This window comes from Phoxinus phoxinus (assembly GCF_949152265.1).
Source record: "Phoxinus phoxinus genome assembly, chromosome: 25".
In the NCBI taxonomy this organism is placed as follows: domain Eukaryota; kingdom Metazoa; phylum Chordata; class Actinopteri; order Cypriniformes; family Leuciscidae; genus Phoxinus; species Phoxinus phoxinus.
In genome coordinates, this window is record NC_136900.1 from 9,526,709 (window position 1) to 9,553,470 (window position 26,762).

At 37.0% G+C, this 26,762-nt stretch overlaps 2 protein-coding genes across 3 annotated transcripts; both read left to right on the forward strand.

Moving 5' to 3' along the window:
• The first annotated feature begins 73 nt into the window (after positions 1–73).
• On the forward strand, positions 74–10,282 carry LOC306993881 (polyamine deacetylase HDAC10-like). The gene is made up of 20 exons (XM_079604031.1): positions 74–286; positions 1,412–1,546; positions 2,036–2,132; positions 2,211–2,308; positions 3,382–3,486; positions 3,617–3,685; positions 4,306–4,432; positions 4,606–4,671; positions 5,046–5,105; positions 5,722–5,811; positions 5,929–6,035; positions 7,135–7,202; positions 7,628–7,889; positions 7,974–8,064; positions 8,141–8,226; positions 8,327–8,380; positions 8,494–8,572; positions 8,651–8,845; positions 9,772–9,931; positions 10,117–10,282. The coding sequence occupies exons 1-20, from the start codon at positions 222–224 to the stop codon at positions 10,128–10,130; spliced, it is 2,028 nt and encodes a 675-aa protein (XP_079460157.1). The 5' UTR covers positions 74–221; the 3' UTR covers positions 10,131–10,282.
• Positions 10,283–10,642: 360 nt separating this feature from the next.
• parvb (parvin, beta) lies at positions 10,643–26,712 on the forward strand. Of its 2 annotated transcripts, XM_079604033.1 has the most exons (14): positions 10,643–10,727; positions 11,702–11,827; positions 20,512–20,601; positions 21,876–21,946; positions 22,763–22,865; positions 22,984–23,124; positions 23,862–23,977; positions 24,061–24,122; positions 24,242–24,261; positions 24,516–24,577; positions 24,663–24,731; positions 24,802–24,903; positions 26,008–26,080; positions 26,297–26,712. In XM_079604033.1, the coding sequence occupies exons 1-14, from the start codon at positions 10,658–10,660 to the stop codon at positions 26,371–26,373; spliced, it is 1,182 nt and encodes a 393-aa protein (XP_079460159.1). In that variant the 5' UTR covers positions 10,643–10,657; the 3' UTR covers positions 26,374–26,712. The 2 variants fall into 2 exon arrangements, with proteins under 2 accessions (XP_079460159.1, XP_079460160.1); XM_079604034.1 differs by lacking the exons at positions 10,643–10,727; positions 11,702–11,827 and adding an exon at positions 17,409–17,509.
• The last annotated feature ends 50 nt before the right edge of the window (positions 26,713–26,762 follow it).

The following is a 26,762-nucleotide window of genomic DNA, read 5'->3' on the forward strand; positions in this document are numbered from 1 at the left end:
CGTTTCTCATATTGTTATTGAATGTATAATCCTGTAGGGGGCGGTAATTCAACACGCGCGCGCCGTTTCATACAGCGAAGAAAAAGTAGTAACTGATGGACTTTGCTTTGATAGGAAGCACGCCTGCTTCCTCACGAGTGAATAATATTATTAATCACACTGATGATATACAGTTTTTAATCAGTTATTTTTATTAACATCATCTAGAGCAGAGTGTTTTAATGGCGTCAGGAAGCGCACTGATCTTCGATGAGGAGATGACTCGTTATAAACTCCTCTGGACAGAGTAAGTCATCGTATCACTTCCAAAAGTGTCATGTTATACTATTCATTTCATGATATAGTACCATAGCGTTCAATGAAGCACCTCACAGTTATATGCATTGCAAATACCATGGTTACATAAATATTGGAATCATCTTGTATGATGGTAAAGTTAAAGTAACAGAACTTACTACCGTTACCTGATCCCGTCAATACACGCACACACACACACACACACACCGACCGTGGTTCTTTTTGTAAGGGATTTGATTTAATCTATCATTCCTTACGTGTCAAAATGATCATAATTTACATCTGTGAACTGAAATAATAGTAGTAATAGTAAACATTGTAGTTTCTAATACTAACATGGTAAAAACAATTATATATATATATATATGGATATATATATATATATATATTAAAAAAAAGATTAGTAAGAAGTATACTATGTGTTTTTACTTTTTAGTATTGCAACCACTTAGAAAACAGTAATAATTGCAGTTTGAAGTCAATAAAAAAAATTGGTGTGATTGATAGTGGTATCACTAAATAGTTTATTACTGGGAATAATTACATTGTTGATAGTGATAGACTGTTTAATCTGTCGATATTTGGCAATTCAATAACTGCACTGTCAGTTCATATGCCAAAAGTCTTCTCAATGGATAATAAACATGGTCTGTTTTTACCTAAATATCTAGTTCAGTCATGAAACTCTAGAGGGCGCCAACTAATCGGTCCTTTACATGCAATCTCTAAGCAATCACATCATTACTGTATAGTACATGCTGATTGGCCTCTGCTGATCCTGCAGCCAATGAGATCGCTTACTCAACATTTAAATAGTCTGGTTCATTTAAGAAGTCTGTTCCTCTGAACCCCTCCACCTCCCCAGATCTACTACGTGATTTATGTATGTCTATGTATGCAGCAGCATAATATCTTTTAATATCTTTTAATATCCATAATATCGTTTCTGTGTATCTATTAGCAGTAACAAGTCCATACTTGCTCTGCATCAGCAGCAGTGTAGCACATCTAGTCCAACAAGACCGAATACATTAACATTGCCATATTTAATAGGATGCTAAAACTATTATGAGAGTTGTCATGATTGAAATCTAATGGCCGTTTCTCTGTCCAGTCCAGTGTGTGAGATCGAGGTGCCCGAGCGTTTGACCGTGTCGTATGAAGCGCTCAAGACACACGGCGTGGCACAGAGATGCACACAAGTGCCGGTCCGCCAGGCCACCGAGCAGGAGATCTTACTCGCGCACAGGTTGGTGGACTTTCGGCACATGACCTTAAACCAGGCCAGTTTCTATTCCCATACCATTTCAATTTTTTTGGTTTTTCACCATATCGGTATCGGCTGATATCATTTTGAATGTTATCGGCCCAATAATAAAATTTGGCCGATATATTATAACCGATATATTATATGTCCTTCAGCTGAGACTCTTCAGATGCGCACTGTTCACCATGATGCTTTTGGATTGCTTGAAATATGATTGGAATCCCTTCAAAAAAGGAAGATAATAGTTACAGGAAGCACAAGTCTGTCATATAAACTACTTCAAATAATAATGAGAACATTATAAGTGTGTGCTTGGCTCATGGCTTTTAATGATGAGACCTTTTTTTTGTAATCAGGCTCTCAAATATTATATTTAGATTTATCGGCTAATATATCGTCTTTCAAACATAAAGAATTATCGGTATCGGCTAAAATGTTCATGTCGGTGCATAATCCCTGTTTTCAATGCAGTGAGGAATATCTGGAGGCCGTCAAACAGACTCCGAAAATGACCGTGGAAGAGCTGAAGGCGTTTTCCAAGAAGTACAGCGACGTCTATTTCCACCAGGTACGTCCTGATCGTTCACGCTTGTCGGGTTGAGATGAGTGCAAACGCTGTCTGACGCAGCCTGTCATGTGACTGCAGAACATCTATCGCTGTGCTAAGCTGGCGGTGGGCGCTACGCTGCAGCTGGTGGACAGTGTCATGAAGAGAGAGGTCAGGAACGGCATGGCGCTGGTCAGGTGAGCACACATCCAACAGCACTGCTTTCATGATATCGGAAACCGTGTGTTATCTTTACCAATAAACACTGTATATTATAACTGTATAGTTGCTCTGCCAGTGCTGAGAGTTTGAGGCAGGACTCCCTGTTTGTCTGAAACTAAATTAAAACGAAACTGAAACTTAAACAATACATTTTTATTTGTATTATTATTAACAATATTGATCAAATGTAACTAGTTTTTAATGCAATTATACATTTAATTATCATTATTAGCTTTATTTAATTGTTAATAGTAAGTATTATTAATATTAATAATATTTAAATTTTATATTACATTTAATTATGAATTATTGTTGTTATTGTTAGTATATACAATATAAATAATGTATAAACAAAATATTTAAATTGAATGTTTAATTTATTATTATTATTATTATTGACAATGCTTAATTGTTCATATTAAACATTAATAATATAAAAATAATTGTTATTGTTACTATTAACAACATTAATAATTCATGTTTTAATGTATAAATCTAATAATTAAATATATATTTTTAAATTTAATACATTATTTATACTATTATTACTATTATTAACAGTAATTATTTAATATTAAATATTAGTAATATATACTACATTTTAAATGTAGCATTTTAATTTTTGTAATTTAATAATACATTTAATTATTATTATTATTAATAATACTATTTAATTGTTCATTTTAAATATTATTCATATTTATATATTTTTTATTATTAAATAAATTTCATTCTAAAGTATTATAATGTTTAGTTTAATGCTATTAATTGCATTTATTATTATCATCATTAATGTTTAATTATCTTCATATTAAATATTAATTATATTTACAAAAATGTAAAGGTCATATTTTAATTTAATAATAAATGTTATACATTAATGTACTGACTTTAATTTAATAATACATTTATTAGCTAATCAACACTTCTGCGTGTTAGTTATTGAACACTTAAACATAAAAATAATTTGTATTCGTATTGGTCATAAACAACACAAAATATGTCGATCTCTAGTTTTTAATAATGAATTCTGGTTTGCTTCCCTCAGGCCTCCAGGACACCACAGTCAGCGCTCTGCTGCAAACGGCTTCTGTGTGTTTAATAACGTGGCCATCGCGGCTCTTTATGCTAGGAAGAGCTACAGCCTGAACAGGTGACCAGTGTTACGGTCATTAATACTCCCTGAAGGAGAACTAAACTGCTGCTGTTGCAGATGGAGGATTCTGCGGAAGATTTTCCATATATCATACAGATGAGTTTGAGCTTGTGTTTTTTTCTCCCAGGGTTTTGATTGTGGACTGGGACGTCCATCATGGACAAGGTGTTCAGTACTGCTTTGAGGAGGACCCAAGGTGAGTCCATCTCGCGTCTGATGGACAATATCATTTACTAACTAGATGTTTACATTTTCTTTGCCCGAGCAATTTTATTTTATTTTAATTTTATTTTAAATAAATAATTTTAATTATCTACATTTCCCCCATCTGTTTTTTATATATAATTTAATTAATTCAATTTTATATCATTTTATTTTTTTATTTAATTATTCTTTATTTTATTTTCTTTTAATTTGATTAAATTAAATTAATTTTATACCTTTTTTTTTATTTTATTTTTTTATTCTATTTTTATTTTATAAATTATTTACATTTTCCTCATGTGTTTAAAATTTGTTTTTAATTTAATTTTATATTTAATTTAATTTTATATCATTTAATTTAATTTTATTATTCTTTTTCTTTTGTTTTATTTTATTTTTTAAGTTTTTACTTTTAATTAAATGTATTTTATTTTATATCATTATATTTGTAAATTTAAATTATTTACATTTTCCCCATCTGTTTTATTATCCACCAGATGAAAATAATAGCATACCTCTCCTCAACATCTTGCACAATTTGAGGAATCGTTTATGCAGATATCACAATCTTTCCCCGAGTACGAGCATTAAAGGATTTCTCTTTTACCCTAGCGTGCTTTATTTTTCCTGGCATCGTTATGAGCGTCAGACCTTCTGGCCCAATCTCCCAGAGTCGGACTATACAAGCGTCGGGAAAGGCAAAGGATCCGGTTTCAACATTAACCTCCCCTGGAACAAGGCAAACAAACACACCACTGAACCATTGCTCAGAAATCAAGCTCGTCATGAGTGAACTGTATTTCATAACAGCAGTGCATGCCAATCAAATGCACTTTTGAACAACCTGAAATTTGAGAAGGATTGTTTGCCAGATTCGTGATGCACACGGTTTCTGTGCTTTGTTTTGTGCAGGTGGGCATGACGGACAGTGACTATCTCGCTGCCTTCTTCCATGTTCTTCTACCTGCCGCATACGAGGTACCCATCGCAAGAGCGTTCACTCCACCAACGACAACTATTACAATATAGTTTGATTAAAACATTGACAGCCAATCAGAATCCATCCTGCTTTAATATACTCAAGCATTTAAAGAGGCAGATGACAAAACTGCAGTATATCCACAACAAAAACATACACAGAACAATAATGTGTGTTGGTGGTAATGCTAATATTCTTATTGCCATAGTTATCTTTATAGTTATTGTTCTGGTTGTGAATGGGACTTAAAGGGACAGTTCACCCAAAAATGAAAATTAGCCCATGATTTACTGTGTATGACTTTTAATGTAATTTTGTAATAATGTTGGGCTATTGGACCATTTTTGTTGTTTCTAAGATGTTTCTCTTTCAGTTTGATCCAGAGCTGGTTTTGGTGTCTGCTGGTTTTGATTCAGCCATTGGGGATCCAGAAGTAAGAGACTTTTTTTAAGTTTGGGATTGTCCGAGCCGAGGTGAGCTCCATAAAGTCACCCCCTGTGGTGAAAATCAAGCTTTTAATGTTGTTTATGTGTCTATGTGGTGTTTTAATATGCTTTAAGACGAACCATATAAATTCATAAGTCGACAGCATTGCTGAGTATTTCCTCCTTAAAACCGCAGTGAACCAGAGACAGTCTCAAATTCACGGTTTGAAATCGCTGGTGTTTCTGACGTCACAAACTACCTTGTAACCAATCAGGTCAACGTGTGATCGTCAACGAGTGGATCTCTGAGCTGAGTGAGTGAGTGGAGGCGGGGCTCATTTGCATATTCATAGAACCGCGTATACTAAATGAGGCATGGGTGTAGAGTTCAATTCAAGCTATTTTAAGGCCTGTAGAATTTTTTTCCCATGAAAAAAACAAAACATTATTTGTCATTTTGGTGTTCATAGATTAGTTTTAATGGACTACAGGGGGACTTTAACTGTTAGTTTCCTTTCAGGATCGTGTTTAGTCCATCTATCAGGCTGTTCTCCAACGTTTCAGCCCTATTTCATGGGCCGTATGGGATGATATCAGTTGACAATGTTGTCTTTTCTGTTTTAGGGTGAAATGTGTGCTTCTCCTGAGATCTTTGCCCACCTCACCCAACTGTTGATGCCTTTGGCTGCAGGCAAGATGTGCGTCGTCCTGGAGGTCAAGTGTCATTTTCAAACAAAACCTGGATTCATTTCATTTTAAATACCCGTTCTCTTCAGTTTTATGTTCAGATTGCATGTTTGATTTCTCTTGGTTTCTTTCGATCGTGTTTAGGGAGGGTACAACCTGACTTGCCTGGCCCAATCGGTGTGCCAAACCGTCCAGTCGCTTCTTGGAGATCCGGCCCCGCGGCTGTCAGGGCTCGGAGCCGCTTGTGAGAGGTGAATTGAGCTGTCAATCAAGCGGCGAGTGCTTTTAATTGGTTGAAGTGTACTTGGTACTTACTTCTAAAGTCCCGCCCGCATATGTTAAACATTGAATGCATCCTGATTGGTTGTAATTTGCAACATTTGATATCACTATATTTTACAGTGTCATTGTTACACGTTACATGTAGTTACTGTGGTCATAATAACTATAAATTATGCATAATTACATGCAACTAAACCAAACCAAACCCTAGTCCTAACTCTATAGTAAGTACATGTAGTTACTTAAAGGTGTGGTTGATTATGATTTCACTTTTCTAACTTTAGTTAGTGTGTAATGTTGCTGTTTGATCATAAACAACATCTGCAAAGTTACAACGCTCAGTTCAAAGCAAAGGGAGATATTTGCTTTTAAAGAAATGTATTTTTAAGGACTACAACAAACGGCTGGTCGGGACTACACGACATTTCTCCCGGATTGGTGACATCACTTAACCAAAAATTTACATAAACCCCGCCCCCGGGACACGATTTATAGATTATCATGACAGAATATGCTAATCAATGACTAGAAGATAACTACACATAAGCTACATAGTCATCAACTAACCATTCAGAAATGTCCTGTTGCTTCTACATGTTGTCACTTCTTGAGTCTCTCCATCTTTCTGACTCCGTTTGAACATAAAAGGCTAAAAGTTATTGACATTTTCCGTGCATGTGTGTGTGGTAAAAGGACACAAGCTGTTGAAGCTCCGCCCCCTGTGCCGGGAGCAGCAGCTCATTTGCATTTAAAGGGACAGACACAAAACGATGTGTTTTTGCTCACCCACAAAAAGGGACAACTTTAAAATGCTATATACAAATATCTGTGGGGTATTTTGAGCTAAAACTACACCCACACCCACACACACACACACTGGGGACATCAGAGACTTATTTGACATCTTGTGAAAAGGGCATTATACCACCCCTTTAATATGACTCAGTACTTAAATGTATAATTACAGTGTAACGCACACCTTAAAGTAAAGTGTAACCATATTTAACATGGACAAACAAATTACTCATCACTGAAAGCTGGAGTTATATGTTGTGTGTTCTTTCTCAGCGCACTGGAGTCTATTCAAAATGTCCGCAAAGCACAATCATCATACTGGAGCGGTTTTAAACACATAGGTTAGTGCTTGTTTACTCACCTGAACCTTTACTCAAATATGAAATTGCCATTTTCCTTTCACTTTAAAGGAAATGTGTTTATTATTACCGGTAAGTAAAATGGTGGTACTTCTCCAGTAGTAAGACGAAAGACGTAGTGACAATGCAAAGCTGGATTTACAGCATCATTACTCCAGTCTTCAGTGTCACATGATCCTTTAGAAATGTTTCTAATATGATGATTTGATGCTCAAGAAACGTTTCTGATTATTATCAATGTTGAAAATAATTGTGATGCCTACGATAATGGATTGATAATGTGCGTTTTTGTGATCATTCTTGCTGTGAACGGATCTTAAAAGTATTCATTTCTTGTCGAAAAAACCGAACTTTTGAATGGTGCGGTATATTAAATTAGATGATTTGTATCTGTCCTGTTCTTAAAGAGGCTCATTCAGAAACGAGCACAAAGCGGCCCAGACTGGACGAGAAGAACGGCGCAACAAAAGAGGCTGAAAAATCTGCATCAGAGTCCAATACAGAGAAGAAGACGCAGGATATTGTGTGGCCAGAACCTTTAGCCAGGACATCAGCATGTGTGCGAACTGTCCTAGCGCCCCCTCCTGGTGTGGAGGTCTCACTGCCTGACGGCTGCCAGCGTTTGCAGGACGTTTCCCAAAGTACCACTAAAGAAGTACAAAGTATCCGGTTGGTAAAATACTATCAGATCAGAAAACCTGGTGTTACTCTTTTAGGGCGTGTTGTAACGCATTTTTTTTTTGTCAATTCTAGGGATAAACATTTCCAAGAAGTCACGGACCAAAACATCCTCCAGCCTCTTGGAAATGTAATTTCAGTTCTTGACCAGATGATGAATAAAGAGGTGAGGAAGTGATACCGGAGGGGTCTGGGGGTTGTTTTTGTAGGCAGTGTTTGGTAACGGACTGTAACTTCATCAGGTGTGTAACGGATGCGTCGTGGTGTGTGACTCGAGTGTGTCCGTACGCTGTGCTTTTCAACACGCACTAATCGGCCTTGCTGAACGGTACAACACTTCTTAGACTTACAGAAGAATTCTTTTTTTAAAAATCACCTTCACCTGTTATGTGATATTAAATTCAGTGCTTGTGTTTTTGATTTTTGAGGGTTATGGTTGTTTTTATTGGAGATGAGAATATACCAGTCATTACTAATGATGGGTAAGTCAGTTATATCCATCCATCCATCCATCCATCCATCCATCATCGAGTATGTTAGAAATAATTTGGTCAGTTATTTAGAAATTGAATGCCCAGCTGTCCTCTCTCCTCAGGAAGGTGTTTCTAGTCCAGATCCGCGCTGAAGAAATCGAAGAGAAGTGTGTGAACCGTTTGTCCTTGTGTCTGAGAGAGGTGCGTGATCACACCTGATATTGTCTCAGATTTCGTCTTGTTTCTATGAAGTCACTTCCTCTTCCTGCTTGTCTGCAGGGCGAGAGCTTCACGGCAGGTTTCATGCAGGCGGTTCTGGGCCTGATCCTCCCCCTGGCGTATGAGTTTAACCCCGGGCTGGTGCTGGGGGTTGTGGGAGAAAGTGGAGTAAAGACTCATTTGGCTCCAGTCTGGGGTCAGCTGACCTGTCTACTTCAGGGTGTGGCACAGGGCCGGACACTCGCTCTACTGCAGGTCAGGTTCTGTGTGTGTGATTTTTTTTAGAGGCCCAAAACACTAAGTATTTATTTGCATTAAATGTATTTATTGAATTGTTTTAAATGTATTTATTTAAAAATGATTTTTTTTTAAAAGCATTTATTTTAAATCTAATTGTTTTGAATGAAATGTTATATATATTTTTACATTTAAAACAAATAAATACTTTTAAAACTAATAAATACATAATACATAAATACATTTCAAATAAATAACTGAATATAGTTTATTTATTTTAAGTTCATTTTAAATGTATTTGCTTTAAATGTATTCATTTAAATGGAAATGTATATATTTTTTAAAAATTTAAATAAATAAAAAACTTTTAAAACAAACAAATGCGTTTTTAAATAAATACATTAAAATAAATACAATTTATTTATTTTCAATTAAATTTAAATTTGATTTTAAAATGTGTTTGTTTTTTAATTAAAAACAAATAAATACATTTCTAATTTAAAATACATACGGTAAATAACTATTCCTTTATTTATTTAAAATGTATTTATTTACGTATTTATTTGTTTTAAATTTAAAAATAAACTTAAATATTAAAATACATTTTTCAATAAATAAATACGTTTTAAATATTTAAAATAAATAAGTGAATTCAATTATGTATTTATTTTAAATATGTATTTATTTATTTGGTGTGTTTTCTTTTGTGTATACTTCTGTATATGACTTGTGTATGACTTCTGTATGAGATTTTTTGCCTGTACAATAAACATATAGAACATTTTTAATAGCTGGATTTTTAGTTATATGTCATCTTATCATTTTGTTGGGTTTCAACACTAAACATGGCATAGTGGTTAAGCCATGTCTGGTAAAGCTACAGTATATGTGTGTGTCTTAATGCCGCTTGCTACCAGTGAATCACAATATATGCACGTCTGCAGGGCTATGACAAAGATCTGGTGGAGGTTACGGTCGCTGGCCTCTCTGGGGCCCCTGTTCCCCCGCTCGGGGTCGTGGGGGCCCCCAAACCTGAAGACGTTCAGATGATAGAAAAGCAGAGACAGAGGCTGCAGAAGCGCTGGGGTCTGCTGCGGTGCACAGGTACTGACACCGAAGTTCACTCAAATATTAGAGCTTGTAAATGAGTGGATTTACAAAACATATATCACTTATGGTCATCGAAACAGGTCTACGTTCATATATGGTCACATATATGCATTCTGTGGACTTTCTGATGCTTTAATGTACTTGCATGAATAGATGAATTACAGTGTGTGTTTGTGCAGTTTCAGAAAGCTGATGGAAGCCTCTTGAACATTGAACAACCTGCGTTTTGATGTGCAGTTATGGAAAATCATGGCTTTTAATTTTTTGTCCTTTTTTTAAATGTTACATTTTGTATGGCATTCAAAATAAACCTGATAAACCAAAATAAACCTTTGTTGGTACCATAGTGTGTGTGTGTGTGTGTGTGTGTGTGTAGGTTTTGTCTGGTCAGAAGAGAGCTAAATCTGACAACCTCCATTTGGGGATGCAAGCGAATTATAATTGCTATACATTTAGAATAATGAATTATAAATTGCTTGCTGTATTCCTCATTTGTTAGTTGCTTTGGATAAAAGCGTAGATGAACTTGGGTTAATAATTATGATTAGCTTCTACGTCTTGGATAGCTAGGCAGACATGTGTTGTGTTGCGTTTAGTTTCTATCTGTCTGACTATAAGTGTGTCTCAAGAAGACAGAATCATGTTTATTACACTTTTCCATGACTGACTGACTCTCAAAAGTATATCAGGAGTGACAGTTTGGTCATATTTCATTTTTTAATGCTATATCTCTTAAATTATTATCTGCTTTTTGTGTGTGCTAAATTCTTCACCACACCCAGAGAAAACAGTGAGTAGCATATGGTTTTATATGTTAATTCTTTCTGATTTTGTATTTAAGTATTCTGGTATTAGAGATAACGCGACCCTTACGTAATCATATATTTTTTCAGTGGTTTGCTGTTCTATTATTCATGATGCATGGCATGTGATGCATTTACAAATCCACTGGGTGGCAAATGTTACAAGGTAAAAAAAAATTAACATTAAGAATAGTTGTCCGGTAGGGGGCGCCGATTGGCCAGAATCCTCAGTCGAACAGCATTTACCTTTTCTGTTTTATTGGCGATATTTGTATTTTCGATATCGGTATGATCACCTAAATGTATATCTATTCAGTCAAAGCAGATCCATATTGAATTTTACGTGAATGAGGCTGTGAGGAGTAGGCTATACTTAGTCTTACAGTTAGACCACGTTATTTTCAAAACTCACAACTTTCAAACAGTTTTAGGCAGTTTTTGTCTACTGAATGGATTTTGTACATATGTTTTGTCAGCTGAACAACTGATATGTAGAACAATCTATTGAAAACACTATTTCTATCGCTCACAACCTTTTCATTCATGTCAAACATTAAATATGGCGTTGCCCTGACTAAGGTCTATTAATTCGTATTGTAATTAATTATTACAGTATTAATACTCGATAAACAAACACAGACAAATCAATTATTCTCAAAAAACTGTAAGATAATAATAATTTTGTGTAAGCTGACTATCTTGATCAGCGATGAGAAAAGTAACAGATACCACGTGACATCGCCGTCTATCTTTAGCGCCGATCTAGATAATATTTTGCACATGAAAAATGACACCGAGTGGTTTTTAGTAACTATTGAATTGAAATCACATGGTAAAGAATTGAAATAATGAAATAAGTATTTTATCGCGTCGTAAGTAACCCCACTTTCAGGCCACTACGCCCCGCCCCTCATAGACAATACTAATTTCCATTCTTCTCACTTCTCCGGTTCTGTGACAGAAGCCGAGGATCAGATGGCCGCCAATCCGACGAGAGCGACCGGCCAGCCGGGCAAGATGAAGAAGGATGAGTCGCTGCTGGGAAAACTGGGAGGAACGCTGTCTCGGAAAAAAAAGCTGAAAGAAGGTAATATTTTTTGGATATTGTTACTGTTAACAAAAGAAAGGAGAAAATACTGCAGTCATTGATTTGATCTCTGTCCATGGTGCTGCGCCTGATCAATATGAAAATGATTCACTGCGGGATGTTTAACCACTTATTTATGTTAAAATAGCCTATGTATATATTTAAAATAATAATTAATTGAATTAAAAGGCCTATATAATAGATATTTCTACCGGACTATTATGAGTAGCCTAATTGTATATAATCCTAGTTTTGTAAAAAAATGTATGGTATTTACTATTTTTATATCAGCATAACTTCATCCACAGTGTTGTTGTCTGGGACAGAAATAGCCAGGTCAGGAGCTCAAGGTTATTCAGATAACTGTGAAGCAGTTTGCTTTGTATTTCTAGTTAGTTATATTGTATTTCCCCTTTCAAATTCTCAAGAGTTAAAAATCTCTGTCTATGCTTTTTAGATTTGTGATTTTGTACAGTTTAAGATCAAACTCACCCTTCCAGGCTCCATCTGTGTGAACAGCTGCAGCTGCTCAGTAAAGTGTGTGTGTGTTTGTTTGTTCCTTAATGAGACACAAAGGCAGGAATGACAGAGACAAGAGCTGTTTTAAATAGTTTTTTTGTACTGTTTTAACCTTCAGTTAGTCACGCATGAGTTACACAATGTGTTAAAGGCTCTTTAGTGACTCTTTGTTTAGAGCTTTGTTTTGGGAAGTTTGAAAATAGTTTAGAAATTTGAAGCGACTGCCTTGCTAAGTGGTTGCTATAGTCTTCTGAATGGCAGGGTGTTGCTAGGGTGTTATAGCCAGTTGCTTGGGTGTTCTGGATGGTTGTCAGGATGTTGCTAATGTGGTTTGGCTGGTTGCTAGGGTGTTTTGGATTATTTTTAGGGTATTCTGGATGGTTATGATTTATGGTTGGTTGTTTAGGTGTTGCTAGGGTGTGCTGGCTGGTTGTCAGGGTGTTCTGGCTGGTTGTTTGGGTGTTCTAGATGGTTCTTGTTCTTGCTTGTTGTTTGGGTGTTCTGGATGGCTGTCAGGATGTGGCTAATGCTAGGCTGGTTGGCTGGTTGCTAGGGTTTTTTGCTGATTGTTAGGGTGTTCTGGATGCTTGTTATGATTTCTGACTGGTTAAGGTGTTGCTAGGGCGTTTTAGCTGATTGTTTGGGTGTTCTGGATGGTTGTTAGGATTTCTGGCTGATTGTTAAGGTGTTGCTAGGGCATTTTGGCTGATTGCTAGGGTATTTTGGCTGATTGCTAGGGTGTTCTGGCTGGTTGTCAGGGTGTTCTGGCTGGTTGTCAGGGTGTTCTGGCTGGTTGTTATGCTTTCTGGGCTGGCTGGTTGTTTAGGTGTTGCTAGGGTGTTTTGGCTGATTGCTAGGGTGTTCTGGCTGGTTGTTAAGATTTCCGGCTGGTTGTTTAGCTGTTGCTAGGGTGTTTTGGCTGATTGCTAGGGTGTTTTGGCTGATTGCTAGGGTGTTCTGGCTGGTTGCTTGGGTGTTCTGGATGGTTGTTATGATTTCTGGCTGGTTGTTAAGGTGTTCTGGTTGATTGCTAGGGTGTTCTGGCTGTTTTTTAGGGTGTTCTAGCTGGTTGTTATGGTGTTCTGGCTGGTTTCTTAGGTGTTCTGGATGGTTGTTATGATTTCTGGCTGGTTGTTAAGGTGTCCTGGTTGATTGCTAGGGTGTTCTGGCTGTTTTTTAGGGTGTTCTAGCTGGTTGTTATGGTGTTCTGGCTGGTTTCTTAGGTGTTCTGGATGGTTGTTATGATTTCTGGCTTGTTGTTAAGGTGTTCTGGTTGATTGCTAGGGTGTTCTGGCTGTTTTTATGGTTGTTATGGTATTCTGGCTGGTTTCTTAGGTGTTCTGGATGGTTGTTATGATTTCTGGCTTGTTGTTAAGGTGTTCTGGTTGATTGCTAGGGTGTTCTGGCTGGTTTTTAGGGTGTTCTGGCTCATTGTTAAGGTGTTTTTTGGGCGTTTTGGCTGGTTGTTAGCGTGTTCTGCCTGTAGTCAGACCTGTACTGATTGGTGGATGTAGTTTGAAAACTGGGAGGAAATACAATCATATTTTTGTATATTTTGGAAATACAATCTGGTCTCATTTTTGATGGAAGTTTTAATGGAATGAAAATGTGATCGTGTGCTGGTCAAGTGTCGTACAGATGAGTGACTTTGCTCAAGCAGTGATGTTGTTTTGTGGAGATGAGTAAGCCTGACGTCTATAGCGCCACCCAGAGGACATTTGTTAGAAAGAGTGGGGTTTGTAGTTGTCATGATTGACAGCAGCTTTACACTGCAGATCCACACATTTCCCATCCCTTCTGTGCAGAAGCTGATAGCAGAAAACCCTTTTGTGTGTGTGTGTGTGTGTGTCAGGATGTTGAGCTGGCTGTTACACGTTGTGTTGGTGTGTGTGTGTGTATGAGAGATACTGACAGATCTCTGGCTGTTCCTGCCTTTATTTTTTCATTATCCTGAGACTCGTTGAAACTCTTGAAGAAACATGGACTCCAGTGAGTTTTACTCTTCTTCAAAACTTTTAATGCATTTTCTGAGAAATCTCCTGTTCAAGTTATTATGCTGTAATATTTTTTTTTAAATAATGGTGGCATTTTGTTTATTAGCAGTATTTTTTATTATCTTTTATTATTAAAGGATAATTCCGGTATTTAACACCTTGAGTCTATATTGCACAGTTTTGAAAACTAATGTTAAAGGTTGTTTTAATTACATTTTCGGACATGCCCATTGACTCCAATGTTAAATGGGTCCATGGCCAATTCTATTATAGTCAAAAATTTGAGAGAGTTGTCAAAAAAATTTGTCCACCACTCTTGTTCATCCAAAACAAACTACAATATAGACTCAAGGTGTTAAATACCGGAATTATCCTTTAACTGTTTCATTATGTTTGTTTACACATATATTGGCTTATCAAACTTAATAGGTGAACCAAAACATGGTTTCAAAGAGAAGCGGCATGAGTTATTATTATAATTAATATTAATATAAAAAAAGTACACAATTTTTTTAATAATTATTGTTAATGTTTTTCATATTTTGCCAAATACTGTATAATGTGTGATTATTTACAAGGTCCAGTGAAAATGAGTGACACTACAATCATTTATTTAATTACAAACTTTGGTAGTAAAACATTTGTGTCATTTTAACAGTAAAATGTTGTAAAAACGCAAAATACTAAATACAGGGAAACACAGTAAGAAAAAACATAATTACTACGGTAAACATAATAACTGTAAACTGAAATTCCCTTCGTGACACTTCACATTTGAAGGTATTTAGTTTAAATAATCATGTTTCTTTTATAGTTTTTGTTATCAGTTATGTACATTTGGGATTTGTTACATCTTCTGTTGTTTAATGAATGTTTATTGTGTTACTATGATGGTGTTTTGTGTTTGCATGAATGACTCTTTGCACCTGTTATAGTTGTAGATACTTCTGCCTGTGGAAAAGCGTGTTATGAACATATTCATGATTCTTCATGTGGCTTCCTCTTTTACACCTGCGTTATTATGGTGGTCAGTTTGTTACAGGTACAAAACAGATTGTAGTAGTGTCCACTGTTTTCAAAAACATTGTTTGTAAATGACAGTTTTATACTGTATAATGTAGAGTTGTTCTGTAAATATGTTTGCATTCATACATTGGTAACCACAGCTGCCACTTTTTTGTTTTGTAAAAACATGATTTTTTTTTTACAGTTTTGAATGAATATACTGTAGCGCTGTGTGTTGTTCTTCTTAGTTGTTAATGGTATATAACGAAGGCGTATCCTCATATTTAGCTTGGGTTCGTAGTTTAGAATCTGCCATTGAAAAACATATTGTTGTGCATTAATCTGAATATTTAGGGAAGCTCGTCGTCTAGCAGACACGGTGTTGGTTTGAGGTTGGAATAAGTTCGGCAGCAGATCATGGTCATTTTCTGGCACAGATGACAGACAGGGTGTGTGTGGGGACTAACTGTGGACCGTGTGTAATGCAGGAAGTGTGTGTGACATGACACAATCTTATTTTCTCTGACATCTGAACTCTGTTGCTCATTCGGAGTCCCTTTCTCTCTCCAGCATCCCAATGATCCCACTAATAAGTGCTGCTATATTTAACATCCGCTCCATTCCTCTGACCGGACTGTTATTTCTGTCGGCTTTGTAATAAATAACTTTCCCCAGGCGCGCGCGCACACACACACACACACACACACACACACACACACACACACACACACACACACACACACACACACACACACACCCTCTCTCAATCACACACACGCACACACACCCTCTCTCACTCACACACACGCGCACACACTCTCTCTCTCTCTCTCTCACACTCACACACACACACACACTCTCACTCACACACACACACACACACACACACACACACACACACACACACACACACACTCTCACTCACACACACCCTCTCTCACTCACACACACGCGCACACACTCTCTCTCTCTCTCTCTCTCTCACTCACAGTCACACTCACTCACTCACTCTCTCACACTCTCACTCTCACTCTCTCTCACACACACACACACACTATCTGCAGTCAGTGTGTATTGATTGCTCAGGGAAGTGTTTGTTGTGTTGTGTCTGTTGTTATTGCTGTTGCTGATGTGGGTTAGCTTTTCACTAATTAATTTGAGCACACTCACTCACTCACTCACACACACACACACACACACACACACACACACACACACACACACACACACACACACACACACACACACACACACACACACACACACACACACACACACACACACACACACACACACGCTCTCTCTCTGTCAATAAGCTTTCCTGACAAAAAATAAATAAACAAATAAATGAATGTTTATTGAGGTTAACAATAAACCTGATATTGAGGTTCATCAGATATTTTATTTAATTACAAACTGCTGACACATTTAATATACAACACAAATCAAAGATCTAAATAACTTGGTGAACATAAATATCTATTCCATTGTAGAATATAATATAATTATTAAGACGGCACACATCTAAGATCTCGAAATCTTCAAAGATCCATGAAGATTGCATGTATTGCAGAAAAGCTTAAATGTCTAATAGAATAGAAAAGAATAGAATACACATCTTACATCTGGAAATCTTCAAAGATTCATGTAGATTTCATGTGCTGCAGGCAAAATTTCAATGTCTAATCCAATATAGAGTAGAATGAAATTAATTAGATAACAAGTCTAAAATCTGGAAATCTTTGAAGATCCATAAAGATTTCATGTGTTGCAGAAAAACTTGAATATGTAATCCATTATAGAAATATTAATTGGATGTTTTATAAAAGATGTATTGTGTTGGACAAAAAAATTAACGAATGAATAAAGGCAAATACGATATTGTATAAATCCGAGGTGTATGATCTCTCCATCAGGTGCAGTTGTGGTCGTTCCCTCATTAGTGTGTAGTAAGCAGCCTGGCGTCCTCATTGAAACAGGAGTGTGTGTGTGGGGGTTTCAGAGGGACAGAAATAACACGTGATGACGCGAGCACGACTGCTGTAGCCACACTGACGGCCTCCCACACACACACGCGCACACACACACACTCAGTGCAGGGACATCAGCGCTGTTTAACGGGACATGGCTGGTCTACTGTGTGGAACGAAGAGAAGAAAGCAAGGTAGACTTTAGATAGCAGGTGTGTGTGTGTGTGTGTTCACTGGCTATTTTGTGCAGCAGTTTCATGTGTCTAATTAAATAATTTTTGTTTTAACATTATCTCATTGGAAATATAAATATTTAATATTAAATGTAATGTATCTATTTATGAATACAAATGCTTTTGCAATCATACACTGACATTAAATAGTCTATATTATTGTATTCTATGTTATTTAAGTATTCATATAAAAGTTTGTACAGTTTATTTATGTTCACTATGGTTAGCAGTAGTAAATGGCTTTTATGATGTTTAAAAAAATAATTATATATATATATATATGGTGCAGTGATTTAATACATTTTGATTAAACTATTTTACATTTGTGCTCACATCAACACATTAGATTAACATGATAAAGATGAAATATAAAATGCAAACTTTATTTCTGAATATATATACTTTTGCAAACAAACACTGAAACATTACTGTAATATATTATAGTATTTATACTATTCATATTTAAGCTGTTATTTATTAGTTGATAGTACTCATTCAGTATTTATACGTGTTCATTGAAATGAGCAATTAGTAAATCACTATTTTATTGTGTAACCCTGAAATCTGTTCTGCCGTGATTTCATATATCTAAATACAAATTATGTGTTAACATTACTTTTTATAAATGCAAAAATATTTAAAAATAACAGAAATACATGTATTTGTATATATTGAACACTAAATATATGTATGGTGAATATATATATATACGGTAGTAATTATTATGGTATAGTAGGCCTATTTAATATACAAAATTAGCATTTATGATTATAAGTAGCATCTATCTGCTCCTAGAGTGTGAGTGTGAGTGTGTGTAAGTGTAAGTAAGTAACATGGACGGAAGTGTAATCCTATAAGAAAACGAGGCATGCTGCATGTTTCATGTGCCCCGGAGGAGAAATGCATGATTATGATGATAAGCAGAAGCGTAATCTTGCAGGAAATGCAGATTGTGCGCGAGATCATGCAGTGAAGATGAAGAACTGCCAACACAAAACTGTCCCTGTGGACCTCAGATGTTTATGTGAGTGAGTGTTTGTGAGAACATGAATGGCGGATGCTTTTGCCTCTTTGGAGACGTTTACACGGAGACGTTTACACTTCAACTAAAAACAGAAAACTTTGGATGCGTTTTGGCAGTTCATTTTTCACGACATTGTCATTTAGGGGGCCTGGAACTGCAAACTTTTTTTGTTTGTGAAAACGATACTGTTATTGTCTCTGTGAAAACTACAAAAACATTGAATCCAACGTTGAATTTTAATGAGATGGTCCTCACTGCAGAACACGAAATCCAGGGGGAGGAGTTTGATCCAGATCTAACTCCTCCCAGCTTACATATACCTAAACCTACCAATCTCCACCCCCGATCCCTAAACCCACCCCTAAACCTACCAATCTCCACCCCCGATCCCTAAACCCATCCCTAAACCTACCCATCTCCACCCCTCTGATCCCTAAACCCACCTCTAAACCTACCCATCTCCACCCCCTGATCCCTAAACCCACCCCTAACCCTAACCCATCTCCAACCCTCTGATCCCTAACCCTAACCCATCTCCACCCCCTGATCCCTAAACCTACCCATCTCCACCCCCTGATCCCTAAACCTACCCATCTCCACCCCCTGATCCCTAAACCTACCCATCTCCACCCCCTGATCCCTAAACCTACCCATCTCCACCCCCTGATCCCTAAACCGACCCCTAAACCTACCCATCTCCACCCCCTGATCCCTAAACCTACCCATCTCCACCCCCTGATCCCTAAACCTACCCATCTCCACCCCTTAGATCTGGATCCAACTCCGCCCCCTGGATCTCGTTTACTGCAGAGAGGTGCTACTGAGTTTTATGAAAACGGTGACATCATGCACATATATATTAGCCTACATGTTCAGTGTGTTTCTTTACAAAGTGACATCGCCAAATACTGCCGATAAATTACTAAAAATTTAAATATTAAAAAAATTAAACACTTTTTGTAGTTTCAACAACTAAATAAACCAAAACGAAATAAAACCTATATTGGCATATACACACCATTACAAATGACAAAAACACTTTAAAAAAGTTAGCTAAATTAAAAACGAAAATATCTATATTATATATACTATATTATAATATTAAAATGTAATTTATCATCAAGCATCATTGATGATAATGAATTTTTCAGCATCATTACTCCAGTCTTATATGGAGTATATCATCAAATATGATGAATTGATGGTCAGTAAAATAGTTTTGCTGCTTCATATTTTTGTGGATTTTTTTTCAGGATTCTTTGATGAATGGAAAGTTCAAAAGAACATCATTTATTTGAAATATACTTTTTAGTAACATAATAAATGTATTTACAGTCACTTTTAATATTTTTAATGCATCCTTTTTTAATAAAACTATTAATTTCTGTAAAAAGCAGCTTTTGTCTCTAAACGTTTGAACAGTAGTGTACGTGCGCTCGTGCGTGCGTGTGTGTGCGTGTGTGTGTGTGCGTGTGTGTGTGTGTGTGTGTGTGTGTGTGGATCCACACGGGAGGAACTCTTTCTGATGTCATCAGATATGTCTGGATTTGACCCTGATGAATGTTTCTGTTGTAGAGGAAGTGCTCGAAACTGAAGCTGTTCACTGCTTAATTTAATAAATGTACCTACTGTAATTACCTGAAGGAGGAAGAGAACGAGTCTCTCATGAATCCGCTGATTAATTACTGCACACTAATCAGTTAATTGACATGGCAATGATTTACCGATGTAGAAACAGCAGCGAGTTACTGTTCGTGACATTAGCCGTTCTGACCATCACATATCATTGAAATAGTTTGAACCCTTAACTGTGTGCACCATGGTACCTAGCTTGATATTTACTATATTCGTGTACTATGGTGTTTACATGATACTCCAAGGTACATATCCCAGAAAATATGGTGCTTATGGCGCGTTATTATTATTTTTGTCTCTTTAGCAAGTGACCTTCAGGAAGAGGGCAAGAACGCCATCAACGCCCCGCTCCTGCCCGGCGGCCCGGAGCTGCTCCCCGAGGACACACTGCTCGGTAACCCATCGCTCCTTTCATCCATTAAACACAATGTAACGTCTCTTTCCTCCACTAGAGGTCACTGTTCTTTGAGAAGAGCGCTGCAGCGATGGCGCATGTTTGTAAACCCCCTGACAAAAACCCAATAGGATTTTTGGATTATTGCAGAAAATAAGCTCTGTGACCAACAAACGATTGTGATTCTTTCGCGTTTTGTTCATCATGGTAAACTTCAGAAATGAACACAACTTTAATGAAATACAATCGGCAGAAATAAAAAGCTGTGTCTGAAATCGCCTCGTACCCTCGTTCACTATTCCCTATACTCCACTAATATAGTTCACTTGAAGGACTGAATGAAAACGAGTGAGTGAATTCAGACACTGAGTGTGCCAGAAGGGTGTGCTAGTTTTTAATTTTTTTTAATATTTTAATATTTATCTTGAACTGTCATGGAAACTAGCAGTAGGCTAGCACCAAATATATATTTTATATCTATGGTTGAGCGTACCTTGGTTGTGTTAATGCTGTCCATTGTGGTGATTGAATGAGTGCTCTAATGTCCACTATGGTTTCGGACACCACTACAAATGAATGTCCTCTCGAATTATGCCCTATTTAAGGGTATAGGGGGCGATTAAGGACACAGCCGTAGGCTATAAATGAAACTTAAATGTCACCATCACTAAGCTTCCAACAACTTTCAGTTTCTGTACAAGTTTGACTTTTAATATTATATTGATAATAATATGAATATAATATTTATTATGTCGTTTGTCTCGGACACCCTCTCTAGTCTCATTTAGCCACTTGTTAGCAACCACCTCTTTCAAGACAAGTGTAAGCTTTAAGAGAAAAAAAAAATCACAATTGTGGTATTATTGATGTATTTTAAGTCATACACAGAAAAACCCATGATGACATCAGGATGATAGAAGCGGAAGTGCTAAAATGCTTGTTTCCAGGTTTTGACCTTTAAAAAAATACATCAACGCTGCAACACTATTTACTGTTTTTATTCTCCTTTTTAAGAAATTCAAGAGAAAACTTATTAGATGAAGCTGGCACTTGAGAAATGCATTACTAAGAAGTTGACCTCCTAAAGCCTAATGTTGTGGTGGTGTTGTTGGGTGTGGAGGACACTTCTCGTTTCCTCCATGACATTACTCACCCTGAGTCACCCAGTCCCCCACACCCAAGACCGTTCTAGAGGACGACCCAACATAAGCGTCTGTTAAACTGTGTGTTTATGAGTGTTGAAGAGTTTCTTCTTTCATCCGTGACTTTTGCAGAGGAAAATGCAGAGAGGACCATTCTAGACCCTACATCCAGAGAAGACCTCAATTTCAAAGACCTGCAGAAGGTGGAAAACTCATTTTCTTACTGTTTTTACTCTAACATCTCTGAATAGTTAATGTGAAAAACTCCCAGAAATGGACAATAATGAAGACAATAACCAATGGGACTTTAAACTTGACAGTGAAGTCTGTTTGGAGAGCATGCAGCGCCCTCTACAGTTTTAGCGATAACCTCAAACCCCTCAAGCCAGTGTTATTTTATTATTATTTATATAATATTATATTAGTATTTAGTAGTATTTTGAATTGGCTTTTATTTTTATATTATTATTTTTTTTTATAAAAAGTTTTAGTAATTTATTTTGTGCTTTTATATCATTTTGTCTTTATATTTCTATATATCTTCAATTTATTTTTATTTCAGTTTTAGTTTTGGTCAGTTTAGTACTTCAACTTAAACATATTTTGGTAACACTTTATTGTACAATGTCCTACATTTATATTACAGTGTCTTACATGCAGTCTCTATAGTAATTACTATAAATTATGCATAATTACACGCAACTAACCCTAAACCAAACCTAATCCTAGTTAATTAATATTACTCAGCACTTAATTGTATAATTACACTGTAACAAGTACACCTTAAAATAAACTGTAACCCATATTTAGTTAGTTTCCAAGGCATCATTTAGAATTTTCTTTTAAGTTCGTTTTTGCTAATCTTAACCCTAGCGCTATAGTAAGTACATCTAGTTAATTAACTCTTTCCCCGCCATTGACGTCATTTTCCGTCATTTATGACGCAACGTTTCTAAGCCACGCCCATTTTCATAATTACCATTCTACTCACTGACCTTTTTATGAACTCTTCCTCTCAGGTTCTCATTGACTGGATCAACAGTGAACTGGAGGAGGACCGAATCATCGTAAAAGACCTTGAAGAAGATCTGTATGATGGACAGGTGCTGCAGAAACTTTTTGGTAAGACAAAGACGAGAACTTTGTTTATGATTCACTTTACTTCTAGACCTTTATGGTACCAACTGTTTTAAGTGTGGTACTAATACTGAGGATGTTCTATGTGTGTGACCTCCTTCAGAGAAGCTGTCGGGTTATAAGCTGAATGTGGCGGAGGTGACGCAGTCAGAGATCGGACAGAAGCAGAAACTGCAGACGGTTCTGGAAGCTGTTAATGGAGTCCTCAGACCGCTGGAGTGGAACACGGAGTGGAGTGTCGACTGTGAGCGCTGAGAGACACACATTTTTACAGTTAACCTAAAAATAAATATATTAAAGGTAGGGTAGGCAACTTTCAGAGAGGCTAGCAATAGCGAGCTAGCTAACGCATAAGATCCCGCCCTTCCTTCAGAGCATCTCCAAACCCACGCCTCATCTGAAACACATGAGCGTACAGCAGGGAGCGACAAAACGTGACGAGAGACGGCATCAAACTACCTCATGTCTCACTGCACATAACATTACAATAATAATGAACATAACTTAAAGAGCCATAACCTGACTGCTGCAGATTCATTTCGCCGTTGGTAGTGTTGCCATTGAAACGCATAAATTCGAGTCACGAACTGCTCAGAGAATAACGTCACAGGTTTCCATCTCTTCATAAATTACGGTAATCTTTATTCAAAATCTGAAAAGGTAGTTCCTTTTCTGATGACGTCAGTTTGACGGCTTGGGTTGAAAAACGCTTCAGCACTCCCCTCAAACCGTTAGTCTGCTATGAGCAGAGATGGAGAGGAGGAGCGCTAAAGTAAAACCCTGCCCTCGGTTCAATATTCCCTTTCAATTGGAAATACGACACAACACTGGAGAAAAGTCGTTTGCAACTTCCGGTTCACTGGGACTTTAAGCATTGATGAATTGTGCAAAAGAAAGTAAATAAGGTCAATTTTGATAATCTTTTAATAGATGATCAAAAATAAAGAAATGTGTTGTTGATTATGTCTGTCTCTTCCTCAGCCATCCACTCTAAGAGCCTGGTGTCCATCGTGTACCTGTTGCTGGCGCTCGCCATGTACTATGCAGCTCCCATCCGCTTACCTGAGCATGTGTCCGTCCGGGTGATCGTGGTCAAGGTGCGACGACTTCATTAAAGTGTGAAACTGAACGTTATATCAAATGCCTTCAGCCTAATTGCACAGGTTTGTTTTTGTCTCAGAAAAAAGAGGGAATCCTGCAGACTGCTCATGTGACCAAACAACTCACAAGTACCACAACAGAGTAAGCAGCTTCAATGTGGCCATCTAGTGATGAAAGATGGTTATAACATGAAGAAAAACAAACTTTTTTTTATTTGAGTGTGTGATCTGAGGCTGACTTTCTGTTTCTGTTTCCAACAGAATGATGATCGGAAGGTCAGGTGTGTATTTTCACACACATTTTCATATCCTGCTGGAAAATTTAAGGAAGTCAAACTATTTTTTTCAGCACATTGTAGCTTGTTCACAGTGGTTTACTTGCTCTAATCTGCTTATAAACCATCTAGACCAGCTACATTTACAAATAACCCGACCTGAGGTAGAAACTAAGAGCTGTTTTTTGCTGGACTTTGCTGGTTTGTCTGTTTTCTATTTGTATTAGTCCCAAACAGTTTCTTTGTTTTGTCATTTGCAGAACGTGATGCTTTCGACACCTTATTGGATCACGCACCTGACAAACTGAACGTAGTGAAAACTGTAAGAAGCCATTCTGGACGGGACAAGAAGTTCTGTGTGATGGTGCTGATCATCCAAAATTAACCTTCAATGTTTGTTTTCTCAGTCGCTGATCACATTTGTAAATAAACACTTGAACAAACTGAACCTGGAGGTGACGGAGCTGGAATCACAGGTATAAACATCGGTTAACTAACTCTCACATGGATCAAAACCTTCTCTAAACTCTTGATGTGTGTGTGAAGTTTGCAGATGGTGTCTATCTGGTGTTGCTGATGGGACTGTTGGAAAATTACTTTGTGCCACTATACAACTTCTACCTCACGCCAGAAAGCTTCGAACAGAAGGTAAGTGTGATGTAGGACGGTCTAATGTGGACTGAAGAGGACTGATTTGTTCTGTTCGGGTGAAATGAAGTCTTATGGAGCTTGGTTAGACTGAAAGGGTCTGATGCGGTTTGATGAGGTCTGATTCGTTTTTAAATATCTCATTAAACTGCATCAGACTACATCAAACCACACTATACTAGATCAAATCAAATGACTTCACATGATATCAGACCACATAAGCCTCAACAAGTCCACAATCATCCATATCAGACCTTATCAGATTCCACGAACACTCTTCAGACGACATCACACCATATCAGACCACATCAGTCTCAATGAGTCCACTTGAGATAAGTGGGATTTATGAAGTCTGATATGGTTTGATGTGGAGTTGTTGTGTCTCATGTGGTCTGATGTGGACTCGTGAAGTCTGATGGGATCTGATGTGGTTTGATAAATACCTAATTAAACTCTATCAGACCATGCTAGACTTTATGAATCCACATCAGACTACATAAAACCTCACCATACTCATCCCATGAGACTAAACAAGTCAACAGTAAACCTTATCAGATTCATGAATGCTGTTCAGACCACATCACACCATATCAGACTCAACGAGTCCACATCAAACCATGAATAGTGTTAATGAAGTCTGATTGGGTCTTGATATGGTTTGATGTGGAGTTGTTAAGTCTCATGAAGTCTGATTGAGTCTGATATGGTTTAATGTGGAGTTGTTAAGTCTCATGAAGTCTGATTGAGTCTGATATGGTTTAATGTGGAGTTGTTAAGTCTCATGAAGTCTGATTGAGTCTGATATGGTTTGATGTGGAGTTGTTAAGTCTCATGAAGTCTGATTGAGTCTGATATGGTTTGATGTGGAGTTGTTAAGTCTCATGAAGTCTGATTGAGTCTGATATGGTTTAATGTGGAGTTGTTGAGTCTCATGAAGTCTGATTGAGTCTGATATGGTTTCATGTAGACTTCTAAAGTCTGATTATATGATGGTTCTTGAATTCTTATGGCATTCTGACAAATCACTTAAACCAGTTTTTGAATGCTAGAAATAGAAATGCTTGTAACATTACTAGCCATGGACATTTTTTTTTTTTTTTGTAGGTGCATAATGTCGCATTTGCTTTTGAGCTCATGCAGGACGGTGGATTACAGAAACCCAAAGCTCGACCAGAAGGTACCAGAAAAATCAGTGGCAGCAATGTTATATCAGCGTTATATACACAACACAACCTTCAGATATCATAACAGACTAGCTCATTGTCTGAACCTGTTCATGGTGTTAGCCAGATTATCCACTAGATGGAGATGTTCCTCCATAGATGCTCAATAGACACTGTACCTGCCCTTTCCTTTCTGCCATATTCAAGATTCTGTTGTTTGTGTCCTGCAGATGTGGTGAACTTGAATCTGAAGTCAACCCTCAGGGTGCTATACAACCTTTTCACCAACTACAAAAACTCAGAGTAACACTTGAAGAGATTCGAGGAAGCTTGCGTCGTGCCTCACTGATGCCATGCACACACATGCATCCCTTGTTTCTTTTGTATGTAAGAATGAAATATTTTGTATAATTTAGCTTATTTATGCCCAGAATCGAATGTATGCAGCCTTAATGATCCGTCAGTGTAGCAGCTCATTAAAATATTTGATTTCGACTCACGTAATCGAGGCCTGCCACTGCTTTAAGCACTACACTGACTGTTTGTCCTGGAATGATTCATAAACCTGCACTGTGTATTTTATTTTAGTAGAAATGCTGTAATTATTTCAAATAAACAAGTGCTTTCTACATGCTGGAATGAATTCATTTTGACATCTCTGAATTGGATCTTTCTGGTCTCAAAAATAATTTTATG